General features: G+C 43.0%; 1 protein-coding gene across 6 annotated transcripts in view; it reads left to right on the top strand.

Annotated features, from left to right (window-relative positions):
• The window catches only part of robo1 (roundabout, axon guidance receptor, homolog 1 (Drosophila)), a 206,046-nt gene that overhangs the window by 79,912 nt on the left and 112,059 nt on the right, over positions 1-14,075 (top strand). Inside the window, exon 1 of one of the 6 annotated variants that reach the window (XM_069534289.1) lies at positions 2,589-2,988. The exons of 4 other annotated variants lie outside the window; for them this stretch is intronic. In XM_069534289.1, coding sequence (XP_069390390.1) covers positions 2,772-2,988 — 217 coding nt within the window. In that variant the 5' untranslated portion in view covers positions 2,589-2,771. Of the gene's footprint in view, positions 1-2,588; positions 2,989-5,382; positions 6,275-14,075 lie in introns of those variants that run through there. One more of the 6 variants, XM_069534294.1, reaches the window with a different exon arrangement.

Below are 14,075 nucleotides of genomic sequence, written 5' to 3'. Positions count from 1 at the left end.
CCATCAAGGTTTTTACCAGGCATGAAACCGTTTTCTCTCCGTCTCTGTCTTTTCTAATAATGCGTTTGTACTGTGTTTATCTACGATAAACATTTTTCTGAAGTGCAGAACATTCATGCGAACTTTGTTAATGTCCGCCGCCGCTAATACTCCAGCGACTGCCTGCATTTTGATGTTGCTGCCAGGATGTTATGTGATAGCTGGGTTATTTTAATCAGCCTCCACAGGCCATGTCGAGGCTGACGCTAAACAGATGCTAATATGAGGCCCATTAAAAGACACAGGGAAAAAAGGGATTGAGTGTGCGCAGGGAAGCGGAAAAGCAACAGCCTGTTTATCGCCTCATCCTGCTTTGTGCTCCAAACCTCGTCACGGCATCCTCTGAAGCTCACCCCTCTGTCTTTCTCCTCTGCGTCTGCCCCCCACCTCACATTTCTAGCAGCAGCGTCATGCATGGGGGCATTCCCTGAACAGGAACAGATTTGTTCAGTTCGCTGTCGTTTTCTTTCATTGGACCTCTTTCTCTTTTTTATCATGTCTGAAAGCTGAACAGAGAGGCTATAGTGAGGAGAGGAATGTTCTCACTCTTCTGTTTATGTTTTGTTACACTCTGTTTTGCATCTCTCTCGCTTTGTACAGCCCGTCCCTTTCTCTCGTCTCTGGCATACTCTCAATATAATGGAGACAAGAAACATTTTTAGTCTTGTCCTCTTTTTTAAATACTTTTTGGCTTGTTTCTGAGGTTCATCTCAGTGGGTTAAAGAGATTTATTCTGGGTTGGTGCCCAGAGTGATATATTCTTTGGCTTTTGTGTGGAGCTGAGGGTTGAGAGTGCTGTCCACAGTGGACAGGTAAGAGGAAATGGCCTGGCAATCACTACAGTAACAGTTGTAGAAGTTCCAGAAATATGACAAGACCGCCGACTCTTCAACAAAATCTAAATATGATTGATTTTAGTTTCATTGCGCCTTTGGCCCTTGGTTGTGTTTAAACAATTAAGTCAAAATTCTGTTGAAATGTGCACTAAACTTTTCGGTTATTTGTTATATTTACTACAAACCATCTTAATTTTTCCAAACTGACATGGGCTACATCAAAATGTGAGGCTGCTCTACTGCTCTGTAGTTACTCTCGACTTCTGAAGCTTCATCACTCCCTCAGCGACCAATCAAAAATGATTAGTTGCCTCTTTTCGCAGTGACATAGCAACACCAATATGATCTAACCTCCTTTGCACCTCCAGTCATCTCTCCTCTCCTCCCTCACATCACTCCTTGAAGTCCACCCCCTTTCTTTCAGTCTTTTCATTTCCCATGTTAACAGTCATCCTAGCTGAAAATCATCTCATTCTCCATGACAGAGAGAGGGGAGAGCGCTCCTCAACCTGCACATGAAAAAGCAGTCCCCCTTCAACATGTGTGTATCCTGCAGACCACACACATCAGTCATGCAGCCGTTGCTTCCTACAGGAAGTTTTAAAAATAAAAGATTTCCATATGTCGTTAGCAACTGGATAAATGTTGGCTCAGGTGAATAAATGCTATTCCATATGTTTACCCTCTTCTATTTTAAACCTGTGGTCCTTCACCGAGATGGGTGAGGAGATGTCGGCAGAGCTGTAAAATGATGGCTGCCCATTGACGGCCCACGAAGACCGCAAATTTGAATCACTGTTTCATAAAAAGAAAAACGGCGCAATGAATAAATAAAAGGATGTCTCCCCAAGGACAGGACATAAATGATAAAAGGCTGCAGTAAATGTGAGGCAAGTGAAGTATGGTAACCATCCAGCTAAAGTTTCTGTGAAGAGAGTTCAAACATACTGAACCAGTGACGGCTGCGTTCTGTCCAAGGTGACTCGAGCTGCAACACTGACAAGTTTCTGTTTACTTCAGGAGCCAAATCGCAGCCTGTGGAAATCCCAAAATGCATCCCTTTTCTGAGGATGGAAAAGTGTTCTTACACTGTTGGGAGTGCTGTGTTTGCCTCTCACCAGGGAGCATCTTTTTGAGGGGGGAGAGTTTTTTGTTTCATTCCATCTCGTTTGGTGCGCTGGTGAGACGGGAATGAAAGCCATTAAATAGTCTTAGTCAGGGAAAAGGGAATGTGGGCTCCTCTGCCTTACCCCGCCTGTGTGTCACCCCATAACCTCTATGGTGAGGGGGCCCAGGTTTTGTGTGGGAGTCCAACACATCTGAAAAGAGACCCAGCGTGTCGCCTACAGGATCCCCCGTCCTGCTGCATGCATCAGAAACATCATAAGAAAAGACGGAACGTCCACAAACTCCTTTTGAATATTGAAGGGAGAATTACTGGAAATAAAAAGACCAGGGAGATGAGAGACAGTCTCTCCATTCAGCGATGGAGCAGCAAGATGGAGAAGGGAGTGAACTTCACCATGCACATTATATAGAGTTGCCCTCATTAAGATCCCATCGTCCTCTGGGGGGAAACATTGTCACTGGATTTAGGAGACTAGCCAAGACTGCAGGGGTTTGTGTATTTGGCAGATCTCAAGGGTAGCAGCATGAAGGGCTCTTGGTGGGAAGTGCAGCGATGTTTGCAGTTGGTTGCTGTCTTTTGGAATTGTCAAGAGGACCTTTGGTTTGGATTTTTATCATCTGCCCCTTCTCAAGGAAAACCAGTGATGCAACAAGGGCGACAGTGAATTATGGGATTTGCTTGACGCTCCTTTTCTTGAGATAGACAAATCTGCAGCCACTGAAATAGGAGGAAAGGTGTATTCTTTATTGGAGTGTTGTCCACTCACCATGCAGGTGATGTGCTTGCTGGTGGTGTTGTTTGCCATGCCGGTCATGCTGGGAGTCCCTAAAGACCACAAGGGTCCACACAGAGCCCATCATACCTCCAGGTTACAGAAGTCTCTGTTGTGCAAACGGCTGCCTAATAATTCTGGACTGCAACGAAACCACCAGACTTTGAGGCACTCCCACAACAAACCACACAAATGTAACCAGGCCTCTCACAGTAAGTACAAAAAAGTGCTATATTGCGTAAGTGTCATCAAAAAAAAAAAAAAGACTCATCAAATCTTTGAAAATTGTTGTCAATATAATTGGATGGATATTATATTCAAAGCTGTTTTGGTTCTCTTTAGTGGTTGTTGAAGACTGAAATGCCCGTAGGGTTGTTCAGTCAGGGATTTTAATACTTCTGTGCCTTCTATATTCTAGTAAGTGTTATTACAAAACATTTTGGTTGTTGTGTTAAAAGCTCTCCGCTCCCTCTGCTGCCATTACAGCCCCGACAGTTTGTCATTTTCCTTGCCTCTGCTGGTCTGATGGAGTTTGCAGGGGAGGGGGAAGAGAGAGGACAGAGAGCCTCCCTGTTCATGGGGCTCAAATGCCATAACTTGTGGTGCTCTGGAGATTTCGTTCTTTTTTTGACAACCACAGATGAGTTTGGAAACTGAGCCTGAATACAAAAGGGTCTCATACACCATCAGGCTATGAAGTTGAAGTTGTGGTGTTAGAGGTATGATCAAGTCCTCGAGTAGTTTTTAAGTGCAAACAATGATGGGGTCTCCTTTTGTAATATACAATTTTAATTATCATAATATAACACATTTCATTTTCTATCTATAATGTTTCATATGAGAAATGAGAGCTCTGTGAGTTACATGATAAGAATCTGCCTTTGTGTTTTATTTTACCATCTTGTTCTGTGCTGTGCCACATCAACAAACATTTAAAATGCTAACATCCTCTTATGTTAATCAGACACTGTGTGAAGACTTTGCTGATATTTGCCTTTATCTCACAGTTTCCTGCTGCTGGCTCGAGGAATTATTTTTTCAATATGGCTGTAGAAGCATTCAAGGAAAACAGTACACATGAGTACAGAAGGGAGTGTGTGAAACTGTAATATAATGCACACATGGATGAGTGAGAAAGACAAATGTTTGCAGCTAAAAGACAGGCTCTTTTGTTTTAATACGTCCGTTGGGTAGCTTTCATTATCATGCAGACTCCAGCACAGTTCTCAAACTAGAGTCCCTGATGGAGGAAAACTTAAAGTATGTTGTTTCCCATTATATGGAGTTTGCATGTTTCCGTGTGTCTGTGTGGATTTTCTCTCGCTTCCTCCTCCTCTCCAAAGCCATGCAACTGCAATCCTCTAAAGTACCTGTAAGTGTAAAAGGTGCGAGGTGTTGTTTGTGTTGTTGTACCCATCTCTTGCCCAATGTCAGCTGGGATTGGCTGTGTGGCCCACAAAGGATAAACGGTACAGATGATGGATGGATGCAGAAAAGGTCATTATGAGTTGTGGGTGTTTGCTCAGAGAATTATCTGTTTTGCGCATTTAACAGCTCAAGAGACCTTGGGCGTGATGACTAAAGAGCCACTGGGTCCGATAGAGGAGACAGACCACAGCTGCTCTCGTTAGATTAGTTCAGGCAGCCTTCACTGGGGGGCGCTGTTGGGTAACAAATGCACGGTGAGGTTGACGGAGAGAGAGAAGCTTTGAGCTGAGCAAATGAGAAAATCTTCTGCTCCTCTCTCACACTTTTTCCCTTTTCATGCCTTTCATACGTTTCAGAAGCTTTAATGCAGGATAACTTGCACAGTTATAAATGATGTAGCCCTGTGCCAGGCTCTGTGTCTAAAGTTATAATGCTACAGAGGCGTAAAGGAATAAGAGGCTATAGGCCACAGTATCACACCAGTGTGGAGGCATGGCTTCTAAACTACAACAAAAAACATATGTCAGTGGTGAATCCTATATTTCTTATTAGGAATTTCCAGGTCCATTGGAAGCCAGAGGTTTATGTGTAATCTAGTGAACTGTATGTACTTTGTAGTATATGTGGTCATAAATAGTGCACTTACACATGTTAAATTGTCTTCTTTTGATTTATTAGTATATCAAAAACTGGATGGGAGCTGTTTAGAAACGTGACAAAAACTCTCAGTCCATTATAGAGACTAGTTGTTCGGTTTTGCATGTAAAACTAAATGTATTCGAATAGAAATAATAACATTATAACCACAATTACACCAGCATTGGTTATTTTTCTTATGCTGAGATAAATTACTTTGTCTTAAATCGGAAATTTAGTATTTAATAGCTGAAGTAGTTTATAATACTGAAATATTAATGGAGTATGAAACCAAAAGAGTCAAAACAAACCATGAGGTATGTTAGAAGCATTGTGACTGTATAATAACCAATGTTCACTGTTAAATCCCTTTAGGAATATCAGTGGAATGTGGCTATTACATTTGGTTTCAGTCTGGACATGATGAATTAAGTCAATAGTTTTCTGAGGTTTCTTTTATTCTTGGACATATTTAAAGACAACCCAGCAGACCCTGCCGGTGCGCGCTGCGTAACTGCGCTGCTCAGTGGATCCAGGCGCGAAGAGGTTAAATTTCTTCTCAGGGAAACATTGTCGGGTCTATGGAGGGGGTAGAAAGGCGCATACCAATTGTCGAGGTATTCCGCTTTCCTTGAATGAAATGCTGTGGATATGAATCCGTGTTTGCCCCCTCTCGCCTGAGGTCCGGGGGTCTGCGACGTGCGCTGGGGATCGGTCGGAGCTGAAACCGGGGGCGGAAAGTGATGGAAAAGTTGCAGTGATCTTGTGCGCGGATCTGGTGGATGAGGGAGGACGCGGCGAACTCGCAAAGTTTCCGATCTCGAGTGACAGATTCAGACCTGGACTGAGATAATGTGACTGCAGGGACGGAGCCTTTTACGCGTGGACTTCTGCGTCTTTCCACCGAGTTTTGAGTGAACTTTGAGTTTGCGGGGGATTTATTATTCATCCTTTTTTTGCGCACAAAGGAACTAAATGATTTGAATGGAATCGTCTGGCTGGTCACTGAGCGCTTGGCAGTAACGGGATGAATTCAAAGACAGGCTAGAGCTCTGCTGTTTCTATTCATCCATGGTTTTAAACTAGTCACTCCAGCTGAAACAGAACATGTGCTGATATCCCAGCAACTGTTTCATTTTTTATCTTTTTAACACTTCTTCTCATCTGAAACAAGAAGCCAGCTCGTATTAAACTGCTCCTGCTCTGATAATTTGCTTTTTCTGTGACCAACAAACCAAACCCCCGTGTGTTAAATGTTCAAACTGCGGACTCTGAGATTTAGTTTTCCATTTTGACATGAAGGAGTGGATGGCTAAAGTGCTTTTTGAATAATTTGGATTGCATTAGGATATTTCCCATAAGAGAGGCGTTGAATGATGTCTCCAACTTTTATTGGATTTGCATTTCTGTTAGGAATTCTCCATGTGTGCTCAGGTAAGTTAATAACCATTATTACTAATAATCTGGTTGATGAGCGTTTTGATTTTGTTTTGAAAGTTGACTTCCGATACAAAAAAAGATGAGGATAAAAAAAAGTATTCCTTTACTGTGAGGATGAACATTAATTGTATTATTTGCAAAGCTAAAGTTGCTAATTATTCACATATATATTGAGCAAAGCAGCTGTATTGATTTATCTTACTTAAATATTGAAGTTTAAAATACATGACAAGAATATATGTCTTCCCAGTGAAAAATGGTCACTGCAGGGCATATGGGCACAGACTTTCCCACCCATTAGAAAATACATCTTGAACATTGGACATTTCTGTGTTTAAGGCCTCGCTCTGATACCAAGGCTCATCTCATGGTGAAGCCACAATTCTGTCACACAACTGTGACATTTTCTCTCTCAACCAAGAAAGTCAACTCAAAGGAGTTGTCTAAGTTTTAAGAGCTGAGCACACATAAAGTCACACATAGAGTGCTGAAGCCATGTGGGATCAGTGGAGGGAGCAGCATCATCGGTCAAACCGACAGCACAAACCCCAATGGAGACCGTGTTTCCATGCATGCCACGATTCTGCCCATGGATGATATTATAGCTGAGTGCAACATTTTTTTTAATGTTTTTAAAATGGAAATCAGCTGCATATCAAATGAGGCAGGCTTTTACATTTCTTTTTATTTTAGTTTGTGCCACTTACACACCTCATGTAAAGCAAAAATCAGGCTGTTTTCACTTGTCTTTGTCATGTGACACCGTCTGTATTGTTCCTTATTATCCTTCACATTATTCCTCCTCAACCATCACATCACATGGGTGTCTTCATAGAGCTCCTGGACCATGAGGGTTTTCAGGGTTTTCCAGGTCAGTTACCTCCGAGTTATGAGGAAGTATCTGCCACACTTTTATAAGTACAGTGCCCTGAATGGGGCATTGTGTTTCACAAAGAAAAACCTGTGAAAAATAGTTTAAAGGGATAGTTAACCCAAAAAAAGGAAATTTACTCATTTACTCATCACTATGCCGATGGGGGGGACAATTGAAGTAAATGGTGTCCAATTTTTCAAACGTGAAAAAACAACGGAAAAAATACATAAAATGCCTCCATACTATTCCTGTGGTGTCATCCAAGTGTCTGTAAGATTTGCAATGGTGTCATTTACACCAGGTTTTTAGAATAAATAACACAGTTTTGAGTCAAATTTGAAACTCTGAAAGTGTTTTGTGGACTCAAACACTTCACCCCAACCCTCAATCACATAGTGGTGAGTAGATAATGAGAGAATTTTCACTTTTGGGTGTACTATCCCTTTCAGACAAACAAGAAAGAAAACATTGAAGTAATGATTAGAAGCAGACACAGGCCGTCTACTGCTGTTTAACATATCTCCAACACACCTGTATAATTGCCTAAGTAGCCTACTAGTGTAATTTGTCTTCAGGTTTAGACCTGAAGGGCCGTAATGACTTACCTGTCCAAAGTCAAATCCCAGATGTCCCTACAAGTGAAGTTTTTCCGTGTGAAAGCCAGTGACCTTAGATCATCATGTCTTAAATGTGTATTTTTAACAGTGCATTAAATAAGACATCTAAAAACACTATAAGGTTTCTGACGACTGTGTTCAAGTCAGTATTTGTTTTTTAGATCTTCATAATAAATGTAACTTCCTCTTGTGCGTCCTGAATTGCCTCTTTGTTTCTGTGGAGGGGCACAGATAAAATGTGGAAAGCCTGTGACAACCACAGTTTGAGGAAACACTGTAGCACCTGAACAGGAAGTAGGGTCAGAGGTGAACGTTGAGAACTAGGTGGCGCCTGCTCGACCTTCAACAAGGATCCTGAGCTCGAGCTGAGCCAGTAATGGTCCTGTCCTATGGGAAAGACCGTTGGACACCAGGGTTTCCAATTATGCCTGGCTGGGGGGATGTTTTCTGGGGAAAGGTGTGAGAACAAAGCTTGTTAATAGAGATGGACTGGACTTCAAATGCTCACAGGATTGGTCCTGGATTAGACACTAGTGTGAGGAAAATTGGATTATATGAAGCTCTCCATGAAAATAATTCATATTTGCTGGTAATCAAAGGGATAACAACTTCTTTCTAGTGTAGCGATGATATCTAATCTCTTAAGAAAACACTTAATGGTGTTTTGTAACATCTCTGTGGGTCATATCAGGATTGTTTCCAGATTGCTGGCGTGGCTGCAATAAAGTATTTTTATACCACTTCAATGTGTGAAATACAGAGAGAGAGATTAGAAGACCTTTGACCCTGTCAAACTTGTGGTGACGTGCTTAATGCTGCCTCTCTCCGTCTGAAGGCTGTAAATTGATACCTCCATCCATCACGTCTCACCATGTTATCAGGTGATCTGTCCTGCTAAATGGTTATCTCTCCTAAAAGTGGTCTCCAGACCTTATAGTCATCTCAGAGGCTCGATTCCGATGAGGGCAAGAGTTGGCTACACTTCTCCTACTCAGGAGACCTCGTTAGCACATTATATATTAAATCGTAATTAAATAACATCTGCATTCTTTTCTCTTTGGATGATTATATCTGAGCGTAACCATGTAACAGGGCTCATGAAAATATAGACTGAGGGAGGTGTGTCTGTGTAATAGGCCCTGGCTCCAGCAGCACCTAGCAGTTGAGGTCTTGACAAATTGACTCGTAAGTGCTGATAAATTGCAGAGCCCTTCCACCTCCTACATCACGACGCTATGACAGGACACAGCGGGGTGTTGAGCCAATTAATGACCAGAGAGCACAGGTGAGACCCATCTCTGTCTCCTGTCTTCTTCCTGTTACCTCTCACATGGCCTGAAAGCATACTCATTAGAGCCAACCTCTTCCCTTCGCCACCTCTCACACTTACCCGCTTCTTTTTTTATATCAGCGTTTTAAAAAAGTGTTCCATAATTCCAAAAGCCCCCAAATCATGTTGTTTTTGAGGGTTCAACCTTCTTAATGGATGTTGTGTGAGGACACTCGTCCTCTGCTGTCTCAGGTCTTTACCTGAGGTAGAAAAATCTCCCACCTATGTGAGATGACAAGTGTCAATATCTCTATAACTTCATGTAATGCACATTAATCTGCTCCTAATCCAAATCAAGCAGGGTTTCACACCCTAAGATCCAGGATTAGGCAGACTTTGGCTTAGTGAAACCGCATGGAGGAATGTGGGGGGGGGGGCAGCCCTGTGTCCTCTTCCTGCTCCTGAGAACCGTGGCTAAGTCATTAATGAGTTACTAGATAAACATTTCAAAGCAGTTTGTTTGAGGGCAGATACATTAGGCAGTGACTCTTAATGATCTGCTTTCCCCACACTGCTCTTCAATTAATGACCTAAAAGCATCGCTTAATTGGATTAATTAACAAATCCATCTGACGTCAATGGTTTGTAATTTGCCGTGGCTGCAGTCTGACTGATAAGCATGTCTGCAACAAGGACTGACATCATCTCATGAAGCTGTGAATCCGTCCCAGTGGCCTCTTGTCAACCTCTTGGTGTTTTTAAATTCCTCCGAAACGAGCTGTGTGAGAATTGGGAACTGTTTTGCTCGTTGCTTGCACACAATGTTTGTACGACTTTATTGCTCAAGTTGTCTGTCAGTCTCAGATCTAAAAATGTAGAGAGAGACAGAGCAAAGCCGTCTCCACCAAGAATACTGTGCAACACAACTTGTCATCCATCGCGAGAGTTGTCTGATAGGACGAGGTAGCAGGCGTGGCCAGGATATAGGCTAGGATAGACTCATGGGTCAGTATAGTTAATGCATCTTATTCTGACACTTGACGTGGAGGACAAACATTCCCTACTGCCACTTGGTGCGGAAGTGATAAATGGCGTGTCCTTATAGGCTGAAAGGTGTAGTCTGGTTTGTGTCTCAGCTCACAAATGACACGCTTAGAATTCCCACAGCTTTGCTTCCTGCTATGAAAAATGCAAAAAGCTTGTATTGCAGACGCAGTGATACACGAGCAAATTACATAATGCTAATCCACATCTGATTCGACACTGCATATGCATGTTTACTCCAATCTAGCCCTGCTGTGGATTAGTTTCCCCATGACTCCACTAATATAGATGTGAGTGGGAAGGAAAAACAGAGAGGAGGGGTGTATTTGTGTGTGTGGGGTGGTGGTGAAAGGGGGCTTAAGGAATCTCTTCATCCTCTTACCCATCCCCCCTTTTTTTTTTTGTTTTGGCCCAATTTTTTAAGATGTGCCTTTTTTGTGACTGGTCAGCGCAAAGCCTTTCTTAAATAAAGCAGGCCGACACGCAGAAAAAAGCCTGTGGGGACGGGGATGGGGAGACCACATTGTGTCGCCTTAACAGGGTGATTGTGAGGCATGGAGGAGGGGAGGAGAAAGCTTCACGAGGGACTGGGGGTGTGTGAGGAGGTTGGAGGGAGGGGAGTGCGGCTACACAAAGGCTACCCCAGGGTGTGGAGGGGAATGGGGGAGTGTGTGGGATGAAGGTGGAGGACGGAGCAGTCAAACACACCATGATACATCAGCTCTGGGAGTTCTCTTGATCCAGCGCTCTGCGCTCGCGTTGCATGTTCTTACTGTTCCCTCGTGGCGGAGAATGTGCTGATGAGGGCGATAGTGGTGGAAAAGTGTGAGGCAAGGATCCTGGTGTTGTTTTTGTCTTTTAAAGGTGGACATCTGAGGGAGAGGTGAGGTTGATTTTCAAAAGTGCTGCGTAAATGAAAGGTCTCGGTACAAAGCTTCTGTGTGGCATTGAGGGTTTGGTTTGCTATAATGCAGTATATGAGCAAACCTCCCTCGTGTGTCTAAATTCTGCATGCTCAGGAACTCCTAGAAGGCTTGGGCCTGGCATTTGCTGTGGTGGTGAAGCTATGCTACCGTGGGGTGCTCTCCACGCTGTGCATTTTAAAAGGCTCATACCGCCCTCCCTTTCATTTCCACCACTGGGAAAGACTGAGCGATGGCATTGAAGACAGCCTTTCCCCAGTATCCTTCTTTTCTTCCTCACTCCCAGAGCTCAGGCCTCCTCCCAGCCTCTGTGACCATTCTATTACCCTCTCATTGCAAGGCCTGGATACACTTTTGAAATGCTAAACCTCTCTTTGGTTATAACTGACAGGGGAAAATACTATTAAAGAGGCTGAGAGAAATAGATTAAATTAGCAGTTAAAAGAGAGACTGCTAATTAGTTGATTAATGTCTTTGGTTCCTCCCCCTCTCAGCTATGCTGTTGTATTTAAGATTTCCTCTGGTGACAAGCTTCCTCCTTCCATCAAAATGTACTGTTTAAAACATATATTTAATCCTCATAGTGCAAATGATGCATTCAAAGAGTTGTGTTCAAAAGACACTCTCATCTAGAGCTACATCATCAACTTTATGCCCAGGCTCCTGGGGGCTAATTCTGTCAAACAAAAGACAGTGATAAAAGCAGGAGGGGTGCGCTCTATTTAAGAGGAAGCGCTGGAAAACATAATTAATGGTAAGGTGACCTTGAAATTCACTATTATAGGACTGCTTTTGGAGGCGCTCCTACCATTCAGCTGTAACCATGGTGAGGAAAAATTAAAATAACTGGGTGAGTTTCCAGCACTGAGTCGCTCTGAGTTGGGAGATTAACTCTAATCCTGATCTATTATGAGGTGTTCCTGCTTTCTGAAAAATTTTGTGACATTATCGTAAAATCAAGATGTCACCTTTTGAAAAGAATGCAATAATCCCAAACAGTTTTTAGAGTTCTTTGTTGTGGATAATGTGCATGGGTTCACTTTCTTTGCAAACACCATTGAACCATTTGAGCAGGAACTCAGACTGGAAGCCTCTGGATTTTCACCCTTTCAAAAGCTTTTAAACTCTATTTTTCCATTTTGAGAGATTTGCAGAGCTGTTTATCAGTCCACCCTGTCACCTTTTAGTCTCCCTCCACTGTACCATCCTCCCTCCTATTCACTCACTCGCTCTCCCTCCCACGTCCCTTCCTTTGCTTGTGCAATGAAAGCCCTAATTGAATAACAATTGCCACTAGGTGAGGGACAGGTTCTTCAGGCTTTAAGTTCAAAATTGGTTTGGAATTTGACTGCATGTCTGTCTTCAGGCCTTAATCGGATGCGGAATAGCTCAAACTAATAATAGTGTACTTAGAGCCTCACCTCCATTTCCATACATGCACTTTAGTAATCTCTTATTTTTCCGGCTCAGAGACACTGTTGCAAAATGTGTGAAGTTGCTCCATGATAAATGTCTTCCTACTTGACTGCTGTGATTCTTTCTGGCATTCAGTCCTGACAGCCAGTGTTTATCCCATCTCATTATGACCTCTAACCAGAGCATACTATTCACTTTTGTCTCCACCTCAGCTCAGCATTGCAATGATAATGTCGGGCATCCATTCAACATCCTCAAGTGTGTTTGGCTTCCTCTTTCTGAGTTGCAGAAGCCAAAAGACTTTGATTGAGCTGCTATTTGCTTTCTTAACTTTGCATGGTAGAAATGTGTCAGTCTGAATTCAGACGTCTGATAGATACAGCAGCTGTCATATCCTATTTGTTGTGAGGACAGCAGTTAATAAAGTGTAAATGTTGGAATGCACACTATATAAAGTATATTGTCTGTGATATCTGCCTCTTCATTGGCTGCCTCACTGTTGATCAATTTTGGCGTTTGGAGAAATCAACGAAATTCAGCGTGCTCAGTGTGGGTGTTTGAAAGGCTGTTGGAGGGAGGGATTTCTCCTCTCTTGCATTTGTCATCACAGCTGTCTTGTACATATCTGACCATCCTCCCCCTCTGCTTCCAACTCCGACAGGAAACAGGCTTTTGTAGACATTTTATTCAAATGTTTAACAAATTGTGCTGTCAAAAGATGGTCAAGTCATTTTGGTTATGACATTAAAAGAAAACAGCTACACTGTGTACCTGGACAGTTGTTATGTGTTTTGAAGAGAGGACGTGGTAAGTGGGTGCTGGAAAGCAGACAGGCCAGTGAGCAGTTGTCTGCAGAAGGAAATTTCTTTTTAATGCCAGACTGGGCACAGTCTCCCCTCTGTGGACGTCTAGAAAAAGGCCTCTTGGCAGACTTTGCCCCTTCATTAATTTTGACCAAATATTTACTGTGCATCACGTGGCATGCCTTGTATCCCACTTTCATTTTTCCAGGCCAGGTTTTGAACAGTTTGGGGCAATTTGTGTTCCATTTGGCTGGACGCGGGCCATGCCCCACTCAGCAGGCTCATGCTGGTGTCTCTGGTTTATTGCCACATGAGAAACTGACTCCACTGAGTCTTAACCTACGCTACGCCTGTGGGAGCCATGTCTCCCTTTAATAATAACTTGTATCCGCAGCTACAGCGCATGAACCGTTCTTACATATATGCATGCACTCACATAAAGTTGCACACATTGACACTTAGGCGCTATGTGCTCCGTGCTTACCCTTTAACCTAAAGGGCACCAGAAAGAAATGTGCCACGTTTCTGTGCTTGGACATAACCGTTGTATCCCCGGCTGAATGCTTAACTGAAATTACCTTTCAACACCCAGCTGTCAGAGATTGGCTCTAGAATGTGTTTGGCTGAACATTTAGAATAGTCCACATAAGCGGTTAAGGTCATCAGCTCTGCTCTTGGGGACTGTAACTTAACACCGGTCCAACAGTAGGCCTGTATCAGCCGCTGCCATCAAGTAAATAACATTTAAAAAGCATTAGGTGCTTTTTGGCCGTGCCTGCCCCAATTCACTTTGGCATCTCATCAGAGCTGTTCTTTCTCTTGGCACTGAGCCCAAATGTCATACTCGG

The sequence above is a fragment of the Paralichthys olivaceus genome, chromosome 11, assembly GCF_024713975.1.
Source record: "Paralichthys olivaceus isolate ysfri-2021 chromosome 11, ASM2471397v2, whole genome shotgun sequence".
NCBI lineage: Eukaryota > Metazoa > Chordata > Actinopteri > Pleuronectiformes > Paralichthyidae > Paralichthys > Paralichthys olivaceus.
Note: the sequence above shows the minus strand (reverse complement) of the source record. Positions and strands in the feature narration are given on the sequence as shown.